General features: G+C 41.5%; 1 protein-coding gene across 3 annotated transcripts in view; it reads left to right on the plus strand.

The window, feature by feature from the left end:
- LOC126418701 (nicastrin) overlaps nt 1-26,152 on the plus strand; it is a 131,335-nt gene that overhangs the window by 86,594 nt on the left and 18,589 nt on the right. For all 3 annotated transcript variants that reach the window (XM_050085597.1, XM_050085599.1, XM_050085598.1), the window contains exons 8-9: nt 7,352-7,532; nt 17,612-17,833. In XM_050085597.1, coding sequence (XP_049941554.1) covers nt 7,352-7,532; nt 17,612-17,833 — 403 coding nt within the window. The remainder of the gene's footprint in view (nt 1-7,351; nt 7,533-17,611; nt 17,834-26,152) is intronic.

Below are 26,152 nucleotides of genomic sequence, written 5' to 3' on the forward strand. Positions count from 1 at the left end.
GAATGTCCTTGTGAGAGCCACCCGTGAAAAAATTGTTGCATCTTTTAAGCAAGATATATTGATCAGGTGAAATACCATTGGGATTCAAGAAGAACGTAAAAATTGCAATATCAAAGATGTCATGTACTGGCATATGTGGGTATTACTGAACGTTAAGATAAGTAAGTCATGGTTGCAACAGATTAACGAAAATTAGCAGAAGGAAACCTAGGGAGGATTAAGTTTTGTTCTGGAGAAATGTAGTAACACATGCAGAAATATTGACTCCACAGCTGATCTTAGAAAATAATTTTAAAAAGGCAAGCTTTCATTTATACAATTTGCAGATTTAGAAAATAATGTTTGACAACATTCACTGAAGCTGTGAAGTAGTTAGGGGTAAAACACAGGGAGCAGTACCTTATCCACAACTTGCACAGAAGCTGTACTGAGAGCTGCAGGATGTGATTGGAAGGTAGTAATTGAAAAGGAATGTGAAAGGGTTGTAGCCTATCAATCACATTATTCAATCTACACATTGAGAAAGCATTTCACTATGTGAGACAGGAAAACAAAGATATCAGAGAAAAGATTTGGACTGAAATTCAGTGTCATTGACATTCCGATTTGGATAGAGATGGTAAAAAAATTAATAGATAGCAACTTGAAAGGAGGTCAGACACACACCAAAGTAAAACAATGATAATCAAATGTAGTCAGATTAAGATAGCTTATGCTGTGGGATTACCGTATTTACTCGAATCTAAGCCACACTCAAATCTAAGCCGCACCTGAAAAATGAGACTCGAAATCAAGGAAAAAATTTTCCCGAATCTAAGCCGCACCTGAAATTTGAGACTCGAAATTCCAAGGGAGATAAGAGTTTTAGGCCGCAGATCCAAATCGAAACAAAGTTTGTCCACTCTAATATGAGACACAATTTAGGTCGAATGAATGACTATACAGCTACAGTAGTTTGGTTCGAGTCTTAAGCTTAGCAGTTAAGCTTTACCGTGTAGCCATTGCTATGCGTTAGGTGCTCCGTCTGTATTTATACAGGTACCATTCCTTTTTCACGTGATTCATCTGGTTTGAATTGATTGCTTATTTTTCTTTGATCTGGTAAGTGCCATTCTCTTTGTTATAGATGTTTACGTCACTCTAAGCTGAAAACGCGTTACTGTACTGTGTCACGCATTGTTTGTCGCATTCTGATAGTGAGTGTTTATGAATTGTCGCCGCTCGCGGCATGGCTTGCTTTTGTGCGCGCTACCGCCGCTTACAATAAATAAAAAAAAAAAAAAAAAAAAAAAAGAGGAATCGTCTCATTAGCGAAACAATGGCAAGAGACTGCTTGCCATTTGCTGTTACTTACACTGCTGCTTTCTTTGATAATGATCAACAAGAACCAAATAATAGACTGCGTATGATAGAAGATGTTCTGAACGAGAGTTCAGCGAAAATTTTTCTCCGGTTGAAAATCTTTGCAGACGCCTCTGTAATACATTACATTCTGCACAGAAATTAGTCATCTTAGATTTAAAAATCTTGTCAATTGCCGTACTTCATTTCTGACTGTATCACTATTAGGCATAAGAGCAATACGAATATAAACAAGATATATGTATATTATTCCGCGTTTGCTGTTGTCTCACTCTAGTTTTGTAGTTTATTAGGCAGACAGGATTTGAATGAGGCAGCAGCAAACACGAAAGAATACGTGACAAAATGTTTATATTCGTACGGTATTATTCTTATGGTGAAAAGAATACTGCATGCGATTCACAATTCATAAAAGTACTTATTAGCAACGAGCTCTTGTCACAGGTAGGAAAAAATTCAGAACGTAGAGTTAGCCATATTGACAAACATCCCAAACAATCGTGCCAGTCGGATTTTCATAGTACGTTGAAATGCTGCTACTTTCGAAGATGAACAATATGGAATTTGTATCTACTTCGTTGGTAATGTGTGAAAATGCAGCGGTCAAAGCTGGGGGCGGTGAAAAAAAGCTCGTCTTCCACGCTACATAATTCGACGGCAGAAGTTAGTTGTGGGGGCACCTACCAACATTTTTCAGAACTTCCGCTTACTTTGCACTCAATTCTAAGCCGCAGGCGGGTTTTTGGATTACAAAAACGGGAAAAAAAGTGCGGCTTAGATTCGAGTAAATACGGTAGGAATAGTAAATTAGACAATTAAAGTGGTGGACAAGTTTTGCTATTTCTGCAACAAAATAACTGATAATGGCAGAAGCAAAGGGAACACACTTCAGAGGCTTGGAAACTATTTTTTGTCCGTGATGTGTAGGTTTCATGCAAGCAGCTCAATGAAGCAGGCCAACAATACTCCAAGATGCCTGTTGTGCAAGGCAGCCAACATGGCAGTGGATTGCAAACTATTATGCGCCTCTGACATGTAGGTTGCCCTGAAAAGTAGGCCAATAAGGCCAGCCAATTCTACTTCCATACAATATATCTGTTCGGCACGGCAGCCTTGTCAGACACTCAGATCATTGCCAAACGTTGTATGTAGATTATCAGCTAAAACACTGATTTAGTTTGTGCTGTGTGCCGGCATCCAGTAAAACATGCATAAATGGTAATTAAAAGTGACACCAGAATGACAGAACACAGAAAAGGTGTACCGTATTTACTTGAATCCAAGCCGCACTTTTTTTCCGGTTTTTGTAATCCAAAAACCCGCCTGCGGCTTAGAATCTAGTGCAAAGTAAGCGGAAGTTCTGAAAAATGTTGGTAGGTGCCGCCACAACTAACTTCTGCCGTCGAATTATGTAGCGTGGAAGACGAGCTTTTTTTCACCACCCCGAGTTTTGACCGCTGCATTTTCATACATTATCCAACAAAGTAGATACAAATTCCGTATTGTTCATCTTCGAATGTAGCAGCATTTCAACGTACTACGAAAATCCGACTGGCAAGATTGTTTGGGATGTTTGTCAATATGGCCAACTCTACATTCTGAATTTTTTCCTACCTGTGACAAGAGATCGCTGCTAATAAGAACTTTTATGAATTGTGAATCGCATGCAGTATTCTTTTCACTATAAGAATAATACCGTACGAATATAAACATTTTGCCATGTATTCTTTCGTGTTTGCTGCTACCTCATTTAAATCCTGTCTGCCTAATAAACTACAAAACTAGAGTGAGACAACAGCAAACGCGGAATAATATACATATGTCATGTTTATATTTGTATTGGTCTTATGCCTAATAGTGATACAGTCAGAAATGAAGCACGGCAATTGACAAGATTTTTAAATCTAAGATGACTAATTTCTGTGCAGAATGTAATGTATTACAGAGGAGTCTGCAAAGATTTTCAACTGGAGAAAAATTTTCTCTGAACTCTCGTTCAGAACATCTTCTATCATACGCAGTCTATTATTTGGTTCTTGTTGATCATTATCAAAGAAAGCAGTAGTGTAAGTAACAGCAAATGGCAAGCAGTCTCTTGCCATTGTTTCGCTAATGAGACGATTCCTCCTTTTTTTTAATTCATAAACACTCACTATCAGAATGCGACAAACAATGCATGACACAGTACAGTAATCCATTTTCAGCTTAGAGTGACGTAAACATCTATAACAAAGAGAACGGCACTTACCAGATCAAAAAAAAAATAAGCAATCAATTCAAACCAGACGAATCACGTGAAAAAGGAATGGTACCCGTATAAATACAGACAGAGCACCTAACGCATAGCAATGGCTACATGGTAAAGCTTAACTGCTAAGCTTAACTCTTGAACCAAACTACTGTAGCTGTATAGTCATTCATTCGACCTAAATTGTGTCTCATATTAGAGTGGACAAACTTTGTTTCGATTTGGATCTGCGGCCTAAAACTCTTCTCTCCCTTGGAATTTCAAGTCTCCAATTTCAGGTGCGGCTTAGATTCGGGAAAATTTTTTTTCCTTGATTTCGAGTCTCATTTCTCAGGTGCGGCTTAGATTTGGGTGGGTGTGGTGTTCTGTTGGATATGTGCAACAGAACAGACACCACTCGTGATGAAGCAGCTAGTTCATTTGTAGTTTCCAGAATAAACATAAACAATCAGAACAGTGAAGTAAAGAAACAATTGCATCGTGGATGTGGAAGTATGATTAGTCCCATATAACACTTTCATGCATAATACAGTAAAAATAATGTCATCATTGGGATATGAACCCAGGACCCTTGGTACGACAATCTAATGCTCTACCAACTTCCCCATGGAAGCTATACATATTAATCACAGTTATGCTCGGATGACAGCACATAGTACAAACTAAATTGGAGTTTGGTTGATACTGTTTCAACAATCAATGTTTGGTACAGATCTGAGTGTTGCACATCGGGAGGTTTGGTTGTCAGTGGAAAAATTTGAACATGAAGCTATAAAGCTGCCAGCCTCATGTTGTTAAGGGGAGTTTGCAGGGCCTATATGGGCAATGTTAAATTAGTATACTTCATGTACCTTTATCTCTGGAACCAATGAAGATAAGACTGTGAATTTTTACAGCTGACTTATCCATGTTATTTATGTCTACTAAACCAGAATTAACAGATGAGGTACAAAAGAAGGAGAGATATATATGTATTTTCAATTATGCTATTTTTTATCAGAAATAATTGTACACATAATGCCCTAGATGGCCTTCTATTCAAGTTATTTCTATGGTTGTGCTTCAGTAGGTACAATATATTGTAATGAAATAGGTGCCAAAGTTTCATATAGCTATCACAAGTAGGTTTTGATATAAAGGAACATTAAGCATAAAAAATGTCATTTTGAGAAAATCTCATTTAAAGTATAAAATGATAAAAATTGACTTGTAATTATAAATTAAGTCTCCAAAACACCCACCAGCATAGTCAGCATCACAGTCTTTGCCAGCTTCCTTCTCCAAAAGCTTCTTTCTTCTGATTGATCTTGCTTCTTTGGCGGTGAACTGAGCTGTACAATGTGTCTTGGCGAGTCTCATCTTCTCCAATAACTTCAAGCCCTTTACAGTATGCTAGCCTGGAATGATGTTACGATGTTGTAGAACTCTTATTCTTCCCATATTTCCATCATTAAATGTTAATACAGCATCACTAACTCACCATTTTAGTGTATTGAGCCCTACAAAAACATTTTTAGGCACTCATGTCCAGATAATGTTATTGAATGATTCATTAGGATTCTGTGTTCGCCCATGTAAACACTTTCGGAGGTGGTCTGGGTGAGCTAGGTCCCTATAAATTGGTTTTATTGCTTCCATGACAGCTTCAGGAATAGAGTTCATGTGTTCAAAAGACACTCTTGTACTTCGGCCTTCCAGAATTTACACCACAATTCAGGTCCAGGTGGTCAGAGTGCACATGTCGGTTTTCTGTCAGTTGAAAGTTTGTGGAAGTGTGTGGCCCAGATTGCTTTTCTCATACTTTCTAAATCATTTCCATTATTCCTGATGGCCATTCCATAATACTTCTGGAGCTGATTTATTGTTTTATTAGTCAGACAACCTCTACGTGGCTTGCCAACAGACAGTGTGGTGGTGCGAAAAGATTGTTTTAATTTTCTGAGACGTGTGCTCACTCTCTTTTGCACATGCACAGCACATTACGATTTATTTATGACAATATTTTTATATGGATTTGCTTCAACAACACCCTTATTGCCTTAGAATCTCCATCCCCAAGGAACTGGGTGTATCGTACACCCCTTTCCTGCAGTGATCTCCTAAACATTTTCATTACGGCATCAGCTTCCGTTCCTCCACTAGTTCCTTCATAATTTTTCTGGCAGTTTTAATGTTCATTTTTTCCATTTTTGTCACAGGAGCTGTGGCAGTGTTTTTTAAGTGCCTCAAAATCAATTACTTTGCCTGTGTCTACACTTGTGATTGTGACAACTGAGTAGTTCAACATGTTACCCCACTTTTGCCATGTCCCATCAAACGCAACTGGTATATCAATGTTGCCTTCATTCACTTCAACAGCTTCATTTGTTGCAGCCTTCATTGACAGGGAAGCAACAGAGTCAACAGCGTCTCCTATAACTTCAGTGTACCTCTGAATTTTTGTAGGTGGTGATGGTAGATTCATAACCGAACAGAAACACTGAGCTGCGCTAAGACCTTTTTTGATAGCTCTCATGGCATAGAAAAGTCTTAAATTTACCTCAAAAAGATTATTCTTGCATTCATTCGACATTACAAATGACTTTTTGCTGTCACAGCCAGTGCAAATAATTACTATTGTCGTAGTGAGTCCTATTCTTGCAGAAAAATCTTCTTCAATAATTACTTTTCTGACACAAATATTACTGCACAATGTATCACACAACACCTGAATTAAAATGTTCACATCACACAAAGCATATCCCACACCAGAAGTACTATTTTCTAAATTATCCTGCAGTAATCCTAGTTCCTCGAATTTTTTATGTAATTTAGCTTTACTTGCATTGGGTGAGGTCACATCTCCCTTGTTCTCCGGTGGCACATCAAGGTTATTTGATTTTATGCTGCTTGTGGGTTGCAACTCTTGAACTAGGCTAGCACTTCTAGGCATGTTTATATTACGTCAAACTGCACCAGATTACACCGAAAGCCACTGTTTCACTCAAAACAAACAAACAAATGCCAAGCAGCTACAAAATACAGTGTGACTAACATTGAGTGCCATGTGTTTTCTGTCAGAGATTTAAATCGCAGCCTACTATAAAATGTGGGTTCCGAGATATTCACATATAAACAGATGCACATCCGAAATCTGGTGATCTTGCAGATACGCATGTAAGACTTCAAAATTAAAAATGAAATACTTCTAAACGTCACTCACAGATAATTTATGCACAATTTTCTGCAGGAAAGAGTACATAATATACTAGGGCATGTTTTGTAAAATGTGAAAATTTTCGAATTTTTGTCTGAAAACTCCTCTTAAGATGTCAGTTGCACATTCACTGTCAACCATATTAATTGGTAACGTTTCTCTAAGTTTGTGAAGTTCCAACATGTAAGCAGCTTTCCAGCTTTCCCTAATGAGTTGAGTCCATCTCGTCATTGCTTCCCTTGCTACAAACTTGGGGGTGAGTAGCTGTAGAAGTGAAATGTGTTTTTTTTTTTACATAATCTGGAAGACTAATTATGATTTCGTTCTCCATTGTATGCCTTTCAAACACTCAGTGGCTCAGCTGTATGGCGGGATTACTCTCACAGTGTCCACTGTTTGTTCCCCACCCAGTACTCTTCAGTAGCTTTTGACTGTTAGTGTTATTAAACTATATATTGTTTGGTGTATACTGAAAAAATTTAAATGCTGATTTCTGTGATCTGGAGATTAGGTTTTACAATTATCATTACATCTTCTGTTTCCAGGTACTATAACAGTATATTTGATGACGCATCGACACTCAACTACACATATTACAATGGCTCTGTTCCACCTGAGGATTCACTTGCATCATTTATAGCTAACTTCTCTACAGTTTTGGCACAGTCATTGTTCTACATGGCAACGAAAACAAAAAACACTAATGCATCTGTTGATGCAACTCTGGTGAGATTGGTTATTTTGCATTTTTGTAGTTGTATACAGGCACAGTTTTTATATGAATAGCATTTACTACATAATGTTAAATGCATTATCATTGTTGACTGTCTGGATTTTTTTACACACACACACACACACACACACACACACACACACACACACACACACACACACAAAGTTATGCAATGAAGCAGCAGTAATTGTAATTTGCTTATAAAAATGTCTCTGCTATCTAGTACACTATTTTGTAAAACTGTACAATTAATCTTTTTTTTTTTTTCTTCTGTAAGTCTAGTTCTCTACCTTTTGCACACTGTTTCATCACACAAAATTGCTTATATTTTCATATCATAAGTGGCTGTATCCGTGTTTTTTATTTCTAAGTGATATTTTTTAATTATCTAAAAGTAATTTTTAATTATCTGCATTTTTCTCTACATAATAGCAACCATAATGTGTGACTGTTCTAATTATGTTGTTGCTAATTATGATGATGATGACGATGATCATGGTCATGATCATGATGACGGCAATGATGAGTATGTTACCTAACAAGAGCAACTTAAATCTTATCAGTTGTGCCACCACAGTATTGTTCACACCACAGAAAGAGAGAGATAAAGAGCAACAGTGTACATTCTGTTGGTCTTACAGGTAGAGTGCTGTGGTGCTCTATATCTAGCTACAGTTGTTGATTGGGACTCCTTGGATGCTATCACTTTGCTAGCATTTGTTCACGTTTTGTTGTTGTTATTGTTGTTGTTGTCCAGAGACTGGTTTGATCCAGCTCTCCGTGCTACTCTATCCTGTGCAAGCGTCTTCATCTCTGAGTACCTACGGCAACCTACATCCCTCTGAATCTGCTTAGTGTGTTCATCTCTTGGTGTCCCTCTATGACTTTTTCCCTCTGCGCTTTCGTCCAGTACTAAATTGGTGATCCCTTGATGCCTCAGAATGTGTCCAACCAAACGATCCCTTCTGCTAGTCAAGTTGTGCCACAAATTCCTCTTCTTCCCAATTCTATTCAGTACCACCTCATTAGTTATGTGATTACGCATCTAATCTTCAGCATTCTTCTGTAGCACCAAATTTCAAAAGCATCTATTCTCTTCTTGTGTAAACTATTATCGTCTATGTTTCACTTCCATACATGGCTACACTCCATGTAAGTACTTTCAGGATGGACTTCCTGACACTTCTATACTACTACTACTACTACTACTACTACTACATGATCAGGCCCAGTGGACCGCTTGCATCTACGAGTTTCCTCCTCCACTGTATTCTGTCCATTGCTGCTATCCACCATCCGTTCACATCTATTGACACTTGGTTTAAATCTTCAGGGAGTCCATCCCTCCAACACTTCTTGGGTCTCCCTGGCGGTCTCTTTCCTGTAGGTGTGAAATCCAGGAGCTTCCGAGGCCATCTGTGATCCTCCATCCGGGCCACATGGCCGGCGCACTGCATTCGTTTGGCTTTGGCAGCTCCTGCTATGTTGGGCTGCTGGTATAGTTCCTCAAGCTCTTTGTTGTATCTGATCCTCCATTCCCCTGTATCTGCATCCAGAACCTGACCGAAGATCTTCTGAAGCACTTTCCTCTTATGGAGCTTATGGAAGTCCTGTTTCCAGATCCTCCATGTCTCACAGCCATATAGAACAACAGGCTGGATCAGGGTTTTGTACAGTCGAATCTTTAACTATCTGGAGAGATATTTGGACCAAAGCAGTTGTGCTAGGCTGTGGTAAGATCGGTTTCCTGCTTGTATTCTGGCATTGATCTCTGCTTCACATGACGAGTTCTCAGTGAAAAGTGCCCCTAGGTATTTGAATTCTTGCACTCTCTTGTAGGAATGTTCCCCAACCTGCAGTGATTGTAGATGATCGGCAGTCTGACAATGACCACGCGACATAACGAGGTACTCTGTCTTGGCTTCGTTTATGTTTAGCCCAAATTTGCTGGCAGCCTCCTTTAGTGCTTTGGTCATTTGCTCCAACTCCTCTTCCGACCTAGAGAGTAAACAGATGTCGTCTGCATAGGCTAAGTATGCCAGTCTCTTTCCTTCAATGTCAATCCCTTCGTTCTCTTGGAAGGTCTCGCGTACGATCTTCTCGAGGGCAAAGTTGAACAGGATAGGGGACAATCCATCTCCTTGCCTGAGTCCTGTCACAATTTCAAACTCCTCAGTTACGCGATTTCCCATCTTCACCGTTGCACGTGTTTTGTTCAGACAGATCTTTATCAGATTGATGAGTTTCTCTGCTATGCCAAACTCCCTTAAACAGTTGAGCAGGCTCTTGCGATGTATGCAATCATAGGCCTTCTTAAAATCAACGAATAAAATATGCAAATCTTTACCATATTCACCCAGTTTCTCAGTGAGCTGCCAGAGACTGAAGATGTGATCTACTGTTGACCGTCCTGGCTGGAAACCTCCCTGGTACTCCCCAATCACCGATTCTGCCACTGGCTGAATTCTATGTGTGAGGCAATTGGACAGGATCTTATGGCAGACGTTAAGCAGGACGATTCCTCGATAGTTGTCACATTTCAGTTTGTCGCCCTTCTTATGTATTGGACAAATCAGAGCTGTTTTCCATTCTCCTGGTAGTTCTTCTTTGGTCCATATTGCCTGTATCAGCCGGTGTATTTTTTCTGCAAGTTTCTTTCCTCCTACCAGGATCATTTCAGCCTGTATTCCATCTTCACCTGGACTCTTATTCTGTTTAAGGTGTCTCGTTTCTATCTCATCCAGGGTAGGTGGGGGGTAGTCTACATCGGCTGTAATTGGGTACTGGAATCAAACTGCAGTTCAGGTTCATCACAATGTAGCAGCTGTCGAAAGTACTCTTTCCATCTCTCAGCTATATCCCTATCGTTCATCAGGATCTTATCACGGGAATCTTTGACAAAATTCTGCTTGGCCTGGTGACCTTTGCAGAGGTACTTCACCTTCAGAAACATTTCCCTAGTCTTTTGTCCTCTGAAGTCTGTTTCTGCTTCTATACTCAATGTTAACAAATTTCTCTTCTTCAGAAATGCTTTCCTTGCCATAGTCGGTGTACATTTTATATCCTCTCTACTTCTCCTTTCCAGACACTGCCCATTGCATTCAAGTACTCTTCCATATCCTTTGCCGTCTCTGATAGAATTATAATGTTGTTAGCAAACTTCGAACTTTTTCTCTCTTCTCCATGGATTTTAATTACTACTCTAAATTTTGCTTCTGTTTCCTGTACTGCTTGCTCAATATACAGTTTGAATAATGTCAGGGATAGGCTGCAACTATGTCTCACTCCCGTCTCGACCACTGCTTTCCTTTTGTGCCCCTAGACTCTTATAAACTGCCATCTGGTTTCTGTACAAATTGTAAATAGCCTTTCGATCCCTGTATTTTACCCCTGCCCCCTTCAGAATATGAGAGAGAGTATTCCAGTCAACATTGTTAAAGGCTTTCTGTAAGTCTACAAATTCTAGAAACATCGGTTTGTCTTTCCTTAACCTATCTTCTAAGATAAGTCATAGGGTCAGTATTGCCTCGTGTTCTCCAACATTTCTACAGAATCCAAACTGATCTTCCCCAAAGTTGGCTTCTACTATTTTTCCATTCATCTGCAAAGAATTCATGTTAGTATTTTGCAAGTGTGACATATTAAACTGATATTTTGGCAATTTTCACACCTGTCAAGATCTGCTTTCTTTGGGATTGGAATTATTATATTCTTTTTTCCCCCCCATGAACCATGGACCTTGCCGTTGGTGGGGAGGCTTGCGTGCCTCAGCGATACAGATAGCCGTACCGTAGGTGCAACCACAACGGAGGGGTATCTGTTGAGAGGCCAGACAAACGTGTGGTTCCTGAAGAGGGGCAGCAGCCTTTTCAGTAGCTGCAAGGGCAACAGTCTGGATGATTGACTGATCTGGCCTTGTAACAATAACCAAAACGGCCTTGCTGTGCTGGTACTGCGAACGGCTGAAAGCAAGGGGAAACTACAGCCGTAATTTTTCCCGAGGGCATGCAGCTTTACTGTATGATTACATGATGATGGCGTCCTCTTGGGTAAAATATTCCGGAGGTAAAATAGTCCCCCATTCGGATCTCCAGGCGGGGACTACTCAAGAGGATGTCGTTATCAGGAGAAAGAAAACTGGCGTTCTACGGATCGGAGCGTGGAATGTCAGATCCCTTAATCGGGCAGGTAGGTTAGAAAATTTAAAAAGGGAAATGGATAGGTTGAAGTTAGATATAGTGGGAATTAGTGAAGTTCGGTGGCAGGAGGAACAAGACTTCTGGTCAGGCGACTACAGGGTTATAAACACAAAATCAAATAGGGGTAATGCAGGAGTAGGTTTAATAATGAATAGGAAAATAGGAATGCGGGTAAGCCACTACAAACAGCATAGTGAACGCATTATTGTGGCCAAGATAGATACGAAGCCCACGCCTACTACAGTAGTACAAGTTTATATGCCAACTAGCTCTGCAGATGACGAAGAAATTGAAGAAATGTATGATGAAATAAAAGAAATTATTCAGATTGTGAAGGGAGACGAAAATTTAATAGTCATGGGTGACTGGAATTCGAGTGTAGGAAAAGGGAGAGAAGGAAACGTAGTAGGTGAATATGGATTGGGGGACAGAAATGAAAGAGGAAGCCGCCTGGTAGAATTTTGCACAGAGCACAACATAATCATAACTAACACTTGGTTTAAGAATCATGAAAGAAGGTTGTATACATGGAAGAACCCTGGAGACACTAAAAGGTATCAGATAGATTATATAATGGTAAGACAGAGATTTAGGAACCAGGTTTTAAATTGTAAGACATTTCCAGGGGCAGATGTGGACTCTGACCACAATCTATTGGTTATGACCTGTAGATTAAAACTGAAGAAACTGCAAAAAGGTGGGAATTTAAGGAGATGGGACCTGGATAAACTAAAAGAACCAGAGGTTGTACAGAGATTCAGGGAGAGCATAAGGGAGCAATTGACAGGAATGGGGGAAATAAATACAGTAGAAGAAGAATGGGTAGCTTTGAGGGATGAAGTAGTGAAGGCAGCAGAGGATCAAGTAGGTAAAAAGACGAGGGCTAGTAGAAATCCTTGGGTAACAGAAGAAATATTGAATTTAATTGATGAAAGGAGAAAATATAAAAATGCAGTAAGTGAAACAGGCAAAAAGGAATACAAATGTCTCAAAAATGAGATCGACAGGAAGTGCAAAATGGCTAAGCAGGGATGGCTAGAGGACAAATGTAAGGATGTAGAGGCTTATCTCACTAGGGGTAAGATAGATACCGCCTACAGGAAAATTAAAGAGACCTTTGGAGATAAGAGAAAGACTTGTATGAATATCAAGAGCTCAGATGGAAACCCAGTTCTAAGCAAAGAAGGGAAAGCAGAAAGATGGAAGGAGTATATAGAGGGTCTATACAAGGGCGATGTACTTGAGGACAATATTATGGAAATGGAAGAGGATGTAGATGAAGATGAAATGGGAGATATGATACTGCGTGAAGAGTTTGACAGAGCACTGAAAGACCTGAGTCGAAACAAGGCCCCCGGAGTAGACAATATTCCATTGGAACTACTGACGGCCGTGGGAGAGCCAGTCCTGACAAAACTCTACCATCTGGTGAGCAAGATGTATGAAACAGGCGAAATACCCTCAGACTTCAAGAAGAATATAATAATTCCAATCCCAAAGAAAGCAGGTGTTGACAGATGTGAAAATTACCGAACTATCAGCTTAATAAGTCACAGCTGCAAAATACTAACACGAATTCTTTACAGACGAATGGAAAAACTAGTAGAAGCCAACCTCGGGGAAGATCAGTTTGGATTCCGTAGAAACACTGGAACACGTGAGGCAATACTGACCTTACGACTTATCTTAGAAGAAAGATTAAGGAAAGGAAAACCTACGTTTCTAGCATTTGTAGACTTAGAGAAAGCTTTTGACAATGTTGACTGGAATACTCTCTTTCAAATTCTAAAGGTGGCAGGGGTAAAATACAGGGAGCGAAAGGCTATTTACAATTTGTACAGAAACCAGATGGCAGTTATAAGAGTCGAGGGACATGAAAGGGAAGCAGTGGTTGGGAAGGGAGTAAGACAGGGTTGTAGCCTCTCCCCGATGTTGTTCAATCTGTATATTGAGCAAGCAGTAAAAAACAAAAGAAAAATTCAGAGTAGGTATTAAAATTCATGGAGAAGAAATAAAAACTTTGAGGTTCGCCGATGACATTGTAATTCTGTCAGAGACAGCAAAGGACTTGGAAGAGCAGTTGAATGGAATGGACAGTGTCTTGAAAGGAGGATATAAGATGAACATCAACAAAAGCAAAACAAGGATAATGGAATGTAGTCTAATTAAGTCAGGTGATGCTGAGGGAATTAGATTAGGAAATGAGGCACTTAAAGTAGTAAAGGAGTTTTGCTATTTGGGGAGCAAAATAACTGATGATGGTCGAAGTAGAGAGGATATAAAATGTAGGCTGGCAATGGCAAGGAAAGCGTTTCTGAAGAAGAGAAATTTGTTAACATCCAGTATTGATTTAAGTGTCAGGAAGTCATTTCTGAAAGTATTCGTATGGAGTGTAGCCATGTATGGAAGTGAAACATGGACGATAAATAGTTTGGACAAGAAGAGAATAGAAGCTTTTGAAATGTGGTGCTACAGAAGAATGCTGAAGATTAGATGGGTAGATCACATAACTAATGAGGAAGTATTGAATAGGATTGGGGAGAAGAGAAGTTTGTGGCACAACTTGACCAGAAGAAGGGATCGGTTGGTAGGACATGTTCTGAGGCATCAAGGGATCACCAATTTAGTATTGGAGGGCAGCGTGGAGGGTAAAAATTGTAGAGGGAGACCAAGAGATGAATACATTAAGCAGATTCAGAAGGATGTAGATTGCAGTAGGTACTGGGAGATGAAAAAGCTTGCACAGGATAGAGTAGCATGGAGAGCTGCATCAAACCAGTCTCAGGACTGAAGACCACAACAACAACAACAATATTCTTTTTCAAGTATGAAGGTATTTAGCCTGTCTCATACGTCTTGCTTACCAGATGGAAGAGTTTTGTCATGCCTGGCTCTCCCAAGATTATAAGTAGTTCTAAAAGAATGTTGTCTATCCCTGGGGCCTTGTTTCAACTTGGATGTTTCAGTACTCTGTCAAATACTTCATGCAGTATCATATTTCCCATTTTATCTTCATCTATGTCCTCTTCCATTTCTATAATATTACCCTCAAGTACATTGCATTTCTATAGACCCTCTATGTACTCCTTCCACCTTTCTGCTTTTTCTTCTTTGCTTAGGACTGGTTTTCCATCAGAGCTCTTGATATTCATACAAATGGTTCTCTTTTCACAAAACTTCTCTTAATTCTCCTGCAGGCAGTATCTGCTTTACCCGTAGTGATATACACTTCTACATCCTTCCATTTGTCCTCTAGCCATGCCTGCTTAGCTGTTTTGCATTTCCTGTCGATCTCATTTTTGAGATGTTTGTATTCCTTTCCACTGCTTCATTTACTGCATTTTTGTATTTTCTCTGTTCATCAATAAAATTCAGTATCTCTTCTGTTACCCAAGGATTTCCACTAGCCCTCATTTCTACCTACTTGATCCTCTGTTGCCTTCACTGTTTCATTTACTATTCACGTTGTAGGATGTATTAATATGCATTTTGTCTAAAAATAGTTCGTACTAATCTCAATGTATATTGAAATGATTAAGATACTTCACTCGTCAGATTCTGGGGAACTGAGAGCATCATGTGAGAATGAATGTGTGTGTGTGTGTGTGTGTGTGTGTGTGTCTGTGTGTGTGTGTATCTCTTCAGTCAAAAGGCAAACATATCGTTGGAATTTTAAATATCAGAACATTGCCAAAAGTTGGCAAATTAAAACATCTAATGGATATACCAGAAAAACTCAAATTCTAGCACTATAATCTGCAGTGTGGCACAGCATCTGTGACGTAGGCAAAGATTACCTATTGAGTGCTCAGTTTCACATTTTTCTGTGAAATAATTTCAGCCCTTTCAATCATATCAGCAAATAAGGTATCTGCATTAATCAAATGTTTTGCATTCATGATGCCCTGCAGCCTGCACAAATTTGATGAATAGTGTGTGTGTGTGTGTGTGTGTGTGTGTGTGTGTGTGTGTGTGTGTGTGTGTGTTTTTGTGTACACACTCATCTACACATACATACGTACCCACAACACTCGCTGCAACAGTAACACAGTTTCCTGTCAAATCACTGAAGTTAAGTGCTGTCAGGCTTGGCTAGCTTGTGGATGGCTGCCTGTCCGGGTCTGTCGAGCGCTGTTGGCGAGTGGCCTGCACTCAGCCCTTGTGAGATGAGTTGAGGAGCTACTCAATGGAGAAGTAGTGGCCCCAGTCGTGAAAGCTGAGAACATTTGGGAGAGCAGTATGCTGACCACGTGCCTCTCCACATCCACATCCAGCCTTGTGAAGCAAAGTTTCAGTCCAGCAAATCCGAACTGAAAACAGCTAGAACACCAAAGTCCGATCATGAAGTTCTAAAACCAAACTCTACATTTTCCATGAAAACACTTCATGTAAGTGGAATCATTTCAAAAACTGAAAATGCTATGCATATTGAAATACTTGCACACTGCCAAGAAAGGAAAAGATAGGTATTGGAATGACACCTGAGTTACAGCAGTAGATTGTAGCCTCAAAATGTGGTGACTATGACATTCTTACAAATCAGAAAATGATAAGTTCCTCAAAATTAAAAAACAAATGTCAAAAATCAATTATGTGGAAGAATGTAAATAGCAGCACACTAGAAACTACTACCAGAAATTTAGAAAACTTCACAGTTGTCAATTCTCAGTTTATGCCTCAGGCTTATATGCTTATTTTCAGAACACTGGAAACACAAAATAAAGCAAACTAAGAGCCTTTTGCAGGCTATTTTCAAACTTACTAAATTGTAGAAGTCCCAGAAATCAATTCACGTTGTTAACCCACTCAAATACAGACTCGGCAGCCCTGACACTGAAAGAAATCAAACAAATAATTTGCAATGTGGAAAATAACAATGCACAGGGAGAGACTAAATAATTGCTGAAAAGTTGAAAAAGTGGCAGCAAACTTACTCAGATTCATCAAGAGATATTTCAGGACGTCTGTCTTAGTGAGAAAACCCCAAAAGAATGTAAGCATGCATTAATCTATCCACTTCGTAAGAAAGGAGATCAAACTTGTATAAAAAAAAAAATTAGAGATGAATTTCCTGATATAAGTCTGCTGTAAAATCTGCTCTAAAGCTGGGCTTAACAGGTAGAAAACAAAAGCATACTTAATTGGAGATTATTGGGAAAGGTTTAATAAAACCTTAAAACACCCTCCAAATTTGCAAAACTAAATTTACATTTCACAAACTTCACAGTAAATCACTTAAAAGTTTTACTTTCTGGAGGTCATAGTGTACTGAGAACATTCTTTTCATGTCTGTGCTAGGCTGGGAACTCTTAGAACAACTCTCATACAGTACATGTAAATAAATCTTCATTTTCCTCCACTAGCATATATTTGAGATGTTGCATCATGAACAGATGTGTGTTTAACTTTATGGAATTACATCCCCCGTATTGTTTAGTCATGTTTTATACATCAGTTGCAGGTGCTTCTTCTTGTGTAGGTGAGAAGGAAATGTTGATAGTTACAATTTTGTTATTGTGAGAAATAGTTCATTCCTTGCACCATTAAAGGCAAACAGGGCGATGCAGTTTTTAATAGATTGGGTCCAGATTTGGGAAAACTGATTCAAATACATGTCTGACTAGCCAGATTTTTGGTTGTCTAGAGGTTTCCTAAATCACTTAATGGTTAATCTTCTAGAAGATAAATTCTAGTCTTCGTAGCTTAGTTTTTCCTTCTTTACTGCTTAGGTAAGCCACATTCAGACATTGAAGCATCATGCTCTTTGTGAAATGAGATCTCAGTATAATCAACATTGTGTAAATTATGTTTTTACTTGTTGATCTTTCCCACTTTTTGTTGCATTACAAAACTATTTTTCTAATTTTTTTCAGGTGGATGAGTTGCTCCATTGCTATCTAGAGAGTATGAACTGCTCAATCTTCAATGCTGCAACATTCCAGAGCAGATTTGAAGATAAGCCACCTACATTTTACATAGGTGTCAATGCTTATCCAAGTGTAATGGCGCAGCTGACAGGGCAGACATTGGCATACCTGACGGGGCAGGTCACGAACAAAACCAAGGAGCAGTGTGTCGCTGATCCTCAGAGCCAGGTTTGTACTTAAACCTTTAGAGCGTATTCTCAATTTAAAGTCTATGTTGAACACGTGAAGAGCAAACTGTTATAGGTGACACTCGTTAAGATATTAAAAATAATTGGGTTCCATTTTATCTCATTTGTTCCAAACTATAACTTTAAATTTCAAGCATATTAAGGTCTCATTATGGAGAATTGAATCTGTTTATTCCCCTGTTTATTATGTTTTGTGTCCAATCAGCAGCATTTATTGTTTTCCACTAATTGCGATAGATTTCAAAGCCATAAGACCTATTCTTCAGGCACATAATGTGTTGGTGGAGTTGTTATGCGTCCATGAATAGTGTGTTATGTAACCATAAAGTAATGTTAGTTTTTTATTATGCATAGTAAGAAATTTATCTGCCAATGTTTTCATCTTTTCCATCACTGTGGAAGCAACGAAAGCACATAAAGTTTGCCAGTTTTATATTGCTGGCATTTAAGGGCCTAGCAATATGTGGAAAATGTATGCTAAAATGTATGGGAACTTCACAATGTCTTCATCCTTGTCTTTAAACTGTTACTGGATGTAGACAATCCACATGGCAGTTCTGTCTTTATGCTTTTTATTTGTAAAAGGTCAGCAAGCTAAGCCTGTGACTAACTTCTAAAATCTCTGAACAGTGAGAGCATTCTTACATACTCCTGTCTGCCATGTACTTTAACATCTTGAAGTGTAGTAACCTGCCTGTATCAGTATGGTTTGTCACATGAGTGAGTATTAACATTTTGATTCTCTTATGACATTTAAAATTTCTAACCTTTTCCAATTCACAGTATTTCACCTTCGTATACCCAGAAGCCTTTGCCAACTGTGTTGATAAACACCCTGTATGGGACATTAAATGTCATATTTTATATTGCTGTTTTTGTTGTTGTGGTCTTTAGTCTGAAGACTGGTTTGATGCATCCCTCCATGATTCTCTATCTGCACAAGCCTCTTAGATCTCGAAATAACTACTGCAACCTACATCTACTTCAATCTCCTTACTGCATTTGTCTCTTGGTCTTTCTACAATTTTTATTCCCAACACACTCCTCCAGTATCAAATTGATAATTCATGTCTCAGAATGTGTTCTATCAACTGATCCCATCTTTTGGTCAGCTTGTGCCACAAATTTCTTTCCTCCTCATTTCTGTTCAGGATCTCCTTAGTTATGTGAGCTGCACTTTTAATTCTCAGCATTGTTCTGTATCATCACATTTCAAAAGCTTCTATTCTCTTCTTGTTTGAACTGTATATCGTCAACACTCCACTTTCATATTAGGCTACATTCCAGACAAATATCTTTAAAAAAATCTTAACACTTAAATTTATATTCAGTGTTAACAAATTTCTCTTCTTCACATCTACATCTATATGGCTGCTCAGTAAATCTCACTTGAGTGCCTGGCAGAGGCTTCATCTAACCACCTTCACAATAATTCTCTGTTATTCAACTCTCGAACAGTGTGCTTAAAAAATTAACATGTATATCTTTCCATGTGAGCTCTGATTTCCCTTGTTTTATTATGATGATTGTTTTTCCATATGTAGGTATGCGTTGACAAAATATTTTTGCATTTAGAAGGAAAAGTTGGTGGTTGAAATTTCATGAGAAGAACCGACCACAACAAGAAATGGCTTTGTTTTAATGACGCCCATCCCAAATCCTATACCATTTCCATGACACTCTCTCCCCTGTTTCTCGATAACACAAAAAGTATACCCTTCTTTGAACTATCTGAGCCTACTCCATTAATTAAGTCTGATAAGGATTCCACACCGCACAGCTATACTCCAAAAGAGGACGGGCAAGTGTAGTGTAGACAGTCTCTCTAGCAGATCTCTTGTGTCTTCTAAGTAAAATGCAATCTTTGGTTCACTTTTCTCACAGCATTTTCTGTGTGTTATTTCCAGTTTAAATTGTTTCTAATTGTAATTCCTTGGTTGTCCTATCAACCGATCCCTTCTTCTAGTCAAGTTGTGCCACAAACTTCTCTTCTCCCTAATCCTATTCAATACCCTCTTCTCCCTAATCCTATTCAATACCTCCTCATTAGTTACATGATCTACCCACCTTATCCATACAGTAAAGCTGCATGTCCTCGGGAAAAAATATGGCTGTAGTTTCCCCTTGCTTTCAGCCGTTCGCAGTACCAGCACAGCAAGGCCATTTTGGTTAATGTTACAAGGCCAGATCAGTCAATCATCCAGACTGTTGCCCCTGCAACTACTGAAAAGGCTGCTGCCCCTCTTCAGGAACCACATGTTTGTCTGGCCTCTCAACAGATACCCCTCCGTTGTGGTTGCACCTACGGTACGGCCATCTGTATCGCTGCGGCACGCAAGCCTCCCCACCAACGGCAAGGCCCATGGTTCATGGGGGGAAGTTCATGGAGCTCATCCTTCTATTGGAGCTAAATGATGTCCATTGAGTGGGATGCAAACAACTGCTTGTCTGCTTTTTCTAGCATAAATACTCTTCTAGCCTTCTTGACTGATTTATTAACTTTAGTAACCATTGTCATTGTGATGGCATTACGTCAATAATCCCTGTCTCTATACTGACACTGTCAATAAGGTCAGACCAGTTTGTAGCCACAGGGTCTTAAGTATTTCCATTGCATGTGGGTTGTCTAACTAGTTGTTCTCGGCAGTTTTTGGGAAGTGTGTGTTCAAGAGTACATAAAGACTGTCTGCCCAGGCTGCCTGTGGGGAATCCATAGACACCCCAGTCTGTACTTGGTAGATAAAAATTGCCCAGACCAATACTGTTTGCTCTGGGTATTTTCACACTACAGAGGGTAGACTTTCTCAAGATGATTCTACAACTGACACAGCAGAGTTGGGTGGCCGGTGAAAATGTCCCGTAATAAACTTGAGTTCACCTAGCCCTGCTACTCGTGTCCAGATTCAATTTCAATTTTGACCCGCATAGTCACAACATTTTTACAACAGCAATGAGCACCCCCCCCCCCCCCCTCCACCCTTCATATGGCAACTAATCTGTCTTTCCTATATACACTAAATATTTTGGAGCTTTCAACTTCAGGTTTCATCCCACTCTCTGTCCCAAGAATAAGTTGAGTGTAACAACTTTGAGGCCAGTAAGTTCAGAAACTTTTTTATGAATACTTCAACAATTAATTGTTAAAATTTTGACAGTCAAAGTATGTCTACTTTGTACATGATCTGATATCTGATTTTGATATTGCTCTTTGCTTATTGATTGGTGAGCATTCATTTGAGGACCTCAAACTACTGCCTGATCTAAAAAAAAAAAAACACCTGTGTCCATTCCACAAATATTCTGGTAACTTAGTAACCACTTCCTTTGTGTAGTCTGTTCCTAACCTATGAAAGAGTCCTACAACTCTCCAGTGCAAAACACAGATCCTGAAACCTGCAGCCATGACCATCACAGAATCAGTTGAGCCTCTGGTTGAGGCTCTCCACTTGGCTCGAAACCAACTGTGGGTACGATGCCGCAAATTGTGTGTTTTGCTTGCATCCCGTGAGTGAGACCAGCAGTCTTCACTGCTTCAGCCAGCGCCACCATAGGAACAGAATAGCCTTAGAACCCAAGTGACAGGCTTCATTGGTGCTGGCGTGAGCAACAACTTGGAGACTTTTGCACCCTGCACCCTCGATAGCCACAGGAAGGGGCCTCCTCCACATCTCGGGTGGGGCCACCCAGCAGACACATTGACTGCACACAGAATTCCTGCGAACCCTGGATGCTGTTTCCCCAGGGGGCTCCATAACGCTCCTAACATTGGCGCTTCCAATAATTAATATACCCCTCCCCCTTCGTGCCTGCTCCAACCTTGCCAGAGGAGTGAGCACCTCTCACTTACAGAGCAAATGGGCACAGCCAGACAGTCAGCGTCCACATTGAGTAACGTAAAAGCGTAAAAAGCTGCCACTCACCCTTCACTGAGCATGGATTCCAGCATCTGGCACACTGGAAGATGCTTTGATAGCAGAGCCTGTGTGCAAACTGAGCAGTACCTGACATGTCCCGTGCTACATTCCAGACACTCCAGCACTGTTAATCTACATCTATACTCTGCATGTTATGTCCTGCCTACTCATCAAATAGGGGGTGCCTAGAAAACCTGCTTTTTCAGATCACTAGACATCAATTCAAGCAAATCATATTAATGAATTTTATTGCAGAAAATAAATGACTGTACTCAGCTTTGAGAAATACAGATATGTCACAACCAAAGGGTGATAGGTGAATGAGAAATCTCTTCAGTATATACGATTCCAATACAAGTGAAGTACTACAGTAGATTCTTCTATCCAGGTCACTGGTCTTGACACTTCTGTAGAACTCGTAGAAGTGGGTGCGGCCAGTCGGGTGCAGTGCTTATCTTCTCTTTGCGTAGAGGGTGCTGCTGTCGCTTTGTCGTCCTAGAGAGCGATCGGTCAGTGTGCTGTGACTGACGTCCTCTTCACAGCCCTGTCTGCTTTATCGTTCCCAACTGTCATGCCATCGCTTGACATTACAATGGGACACTGCAAGGCACTGTATGGTGTGTGGCAGAGGGTATCCTGTACGACTTCCGGTGGTTTCCTTTCTTGTTCCACTTGCAGACAGAGCAAGGAAAAGCTACTGTCTGTATGCCTATGTATGAGCCCTAATTTGTTATATCTCTTCTTCGTGGTCTTTATTCAAAATTTATGTTGGCGGCAGTAGGAGCATTCTGCCGTCAGCTTCAAATGACAGTTCTCTAAGTTTTCTCAATAGTATTCCTCAATAAGAACATCACTTTCCCTCCAGGAACCTCGATTTGAGTTTCTGAAGCATCTGTATAATACTTGTGTGTCGTTTGAACCCACTGATAACAAATCTAGCAGCCCATGCAGATGCTCTGCATGCTGAGATTTTAAATTTTCATGCACATCGTTCCCTTGTTGCATTTGTGCCTCAAAAATGAGACAAGATGGAACTTCTAAAATAACGATGGCAAGATGTCACCTGGCTGCATATCAGTACTCTCTAATGAACTACCTGCTACTGGCCACACGGCTTACGTGTTTCTTTCATCCAGTCATTATGTAGCTGTCATTTTGTGCTTTTATCCAACTGTTACTGGGTGGAGCACATAGTTATTTCTCCACAGATCCTTCACAATTATTTGTAAATTAATTGAAATTCGTTATGCAAATGAAAGCTTCCAAATAATTCCCAGCTGTAGCATTTCATTTCAAGGTGCAGACAGTCAACAGTTGCAAAACAAATCTCCAGGAGTGACCCCTAAGCAACTTCCTCATAAGAAAGACAGTTTTAACAGTAAATAGAAAAAAAAAATTCCTTCTAGCTGGCCGTGCTCATCATATCACACTTTTTATCTGACAGAGTGCACACTTCCTCTGCCCCCCTTTCCCTCTGTTCCCCTCTCTGCCCTCCACCCCTCCTCTCTCTCCCTCCACCACTCCTCTCTCTCGCTCCGCCCCTCCTCTCTCTCCCACCGCCCCTCCTCTCTCTCCCACCGCCCCTCCTCTCTCTCTCCCTCCACCCCTCCTCTCTCTCTCCCTCCACCCCTCCTCTCTCTCCCCCTCCACCCCTCCTCTCTCCCCCTCCACCCCTCCTCTCTCCCCCTCCACCCCTTCTCTCTCCCCCTCCACCCCTTCTCTCTCCCCCTCCACCCCTCCTCTCTCCCCCTCCACCCCTCCTCTCTCCCCCTCCACCCCTCCTCTCTCCCCCTCCACCCCTCCTCTCTCCCCCTCCACCCCTCCTCACCCCCTCCTCCCCCCTCCACCCCTCCTCACCCCCTCCTCCCCCCTCCACCCCTCCTCTCTCCCTCTCCACCCCTCCTCTCCCCCCTCCACCCCTCCTCTCTCCCTCACCACACCTCTCTCTCCCCCACCACACCTCTCTCTCCCTCCACCCCTCCTCTCTCTCTCCCTCCACCCGTCCTCTCTCTCCCTCCACCCCTCCTCGCACTCCTCTCTCCCCCCCTCCCTCCTCTCTCTCCCCCTCACTCCACACCCTCTCTCCCTCCCTCCACGCCATATCTCTGTCCACCCTCCACGCCATATCTCTCTCCCCCCTCCACGCCATATCTCTGTCCACCCTCCACGCCATATCTCTCTCCCCCCTCCACCCAATATCTCTCTCCCCCTTCCGCCCCATATCTCTCTTCCAACACCCCATAATCTCTCCCTCCCTCTACCCCATAATCTCTCCCTCCCTCTACCCCATAATCTCTCCCTCCCTCTACAACATAATCTCTCCCTCCCTCTACCCCACAATCTCTCCCTCCCTCTACCCCATTATCTCTCCCTCCCTCTCTACCCCATTCTCCCTCCCTCACACCATTCTCTCTCTCCCTCCCTCCCTCCCTCCCTCCCCCTCACACCATTCTCTCTCTCTCTCTCTCTCTCTCTCTCTCTCCCCCCCCCCCCCCCTCACACCATTCTCTCTCTCTCTCTCTCTCTCTGTCTCTCTCTATCTATCTATCTATCTCTCTCTCTCCCTCCCTCCCCCCGTCACACCATTCTCTCTCTCTCTCTCTCTCTCTCTCTCTCTCTCTCTCTCTCCACACCATTCTTTCTCTCTCCCCACCTCCACACCACTCTTTCTCTCTCCACACCACTCTTTCTCTCTCCACACCACTCTTTCTCTCTCCACACCACTCTTTCTCTCTCCACACCATTCTTTCTCTCTCCACACCATTCTTTCTCTCTCCACACCATTCTTTCTCTCTCCACACCATTCTTTCTCTCTCCACACCATTCTTTCTCTCTCCACACCATTCTTTCTCTCTCCACACCATTCTTTCTCTCTCCACACCATTCTTTCTCTCTCCCCACCTCCACTCCATTCTCTCTCCCCCCCCCCTCCACACCATTCTTTCTCTCTCCCCACCTCCACTCCATTCTCTCTCTCTCCCCCCCCACCCCCTCCACACCATTCTCTCTCTCTCTCTCTCTCTCTCTCTCTCTCTCTCTCTCTCTCTCTCTCTCTCTCCCTCCCCCCCCTCTCTCTCTCTCTCTCTCCCTCTCTCTCTCTCTCTCTCTCTCTCCCCCTCTCCACCCCCCCCCTCTCCACCCCCCCCCCTCTCTCTCTCTCTCTCTCTCTCTCTCTCACTCTCTCTCACTCTCTCTCTCTCTCTCTCTCCCCCTCTCTCCCCCTCTCTCCCCCTCTCTCCCTCTCCCCCCTCCCTTTCCACCCTCTCTCTCCCTTTCCCTCCCCCACCCTCTCTCTCTCCCCCTCCACCCTCAGAAGTAAGTACTGTCACGTGCAATGTCAGGAGGCTGTGAGGAAAGGAGAATGAGAGGGAACTGGGAGAGGAGCAGATAAGGGGAAAAGAGCAATGGGTGAATTGGCAGAAAGCGGCACACAGTGATGGTTATGGGACAGAGGAAGCATAAACTGTTGTTTGGAGGATATGGGGACAGTAGGTTGCCATAGATGGGGCAGGGATGATTTCAGTCAAGAGTTCGGAAAGTGTTGTAAGGATAATTCCCATCTGTACAGTTCAGAAAAGCTGGTGATGGAAGGGGGGGATGGTGGAGGGATCCATCTGGCCCAGGTTGTGAAACAGCCATTGGAATCAAGCGTGTTATATTCAGCTGCATGCTCTGCCACACGGTGGTTTACTTTGCTCTTGGCCACCGTTTGGCAGTGTTAGAAGTGTTAGGAAGGATCTTGAGTAGGGTGTCCCTTATTTCAGGGATTGGTGGGAGAGAATCCTTCCAACCAGAACCAACCTAATCCCAACATTGAATCCTATCTCTCTCAGTTTATACCACTGTCCCCTCCACCAGCCCCACCCATTTACCTCCTGGATCTTCACTCGTCAACTTTGATGTCACGTCCCTATACACCAACATCCCTAATGCCAACTGTCTTGCTGCTATTATACACTACCTCCCAACATCCTTCGGACTCCAAATGCACTACCTCATTCCTCATACACCTTACTAACTTTATCCTAACACTCAACCATTTCTCCTTCATAGGAAAGGTATACAAACAAATCTGTGGCATAGCCACAGGCACTCTAATGGCATCCTCCTACACCAATCTGTTTATGGGCCATCTAGAGAAAACCTTCCTAGCCTCCCAAAACTGCAAAACCTGTGATCTGGTTCAGGTTCATTTATGATCTGGACTTGGGGCCAAGACACCCTATCTTCATTCCTTCAGATCCTTACCAACTTCTCTTTCATCTACATTATCTGGTCCTCAATGCAGCATTCCATTTTCCTAGACGGTGATCTTCTCCTCTCTGATGGGTCCATCCACATTCTGCCCACATTAAAATGACCTACTCCCAACAGTACCTGTATCT

This window comes from Schistocerca serialis, chromosome 9, assembly GCF_023864345.2.
Source record: "Schistocerca serialis cubense isolate TAMUIC-IGC-003099 chromosome 9, iqSchSeri2.2, whole genome shotgun sequence".
In the NCBI taxonomy this organism is placed as follows: Eukaryota; Metazoa; Arthropoda; class Insecta; order Orthoptera; family Acrididae; genus Schistocerca; species Schistocerca serialis.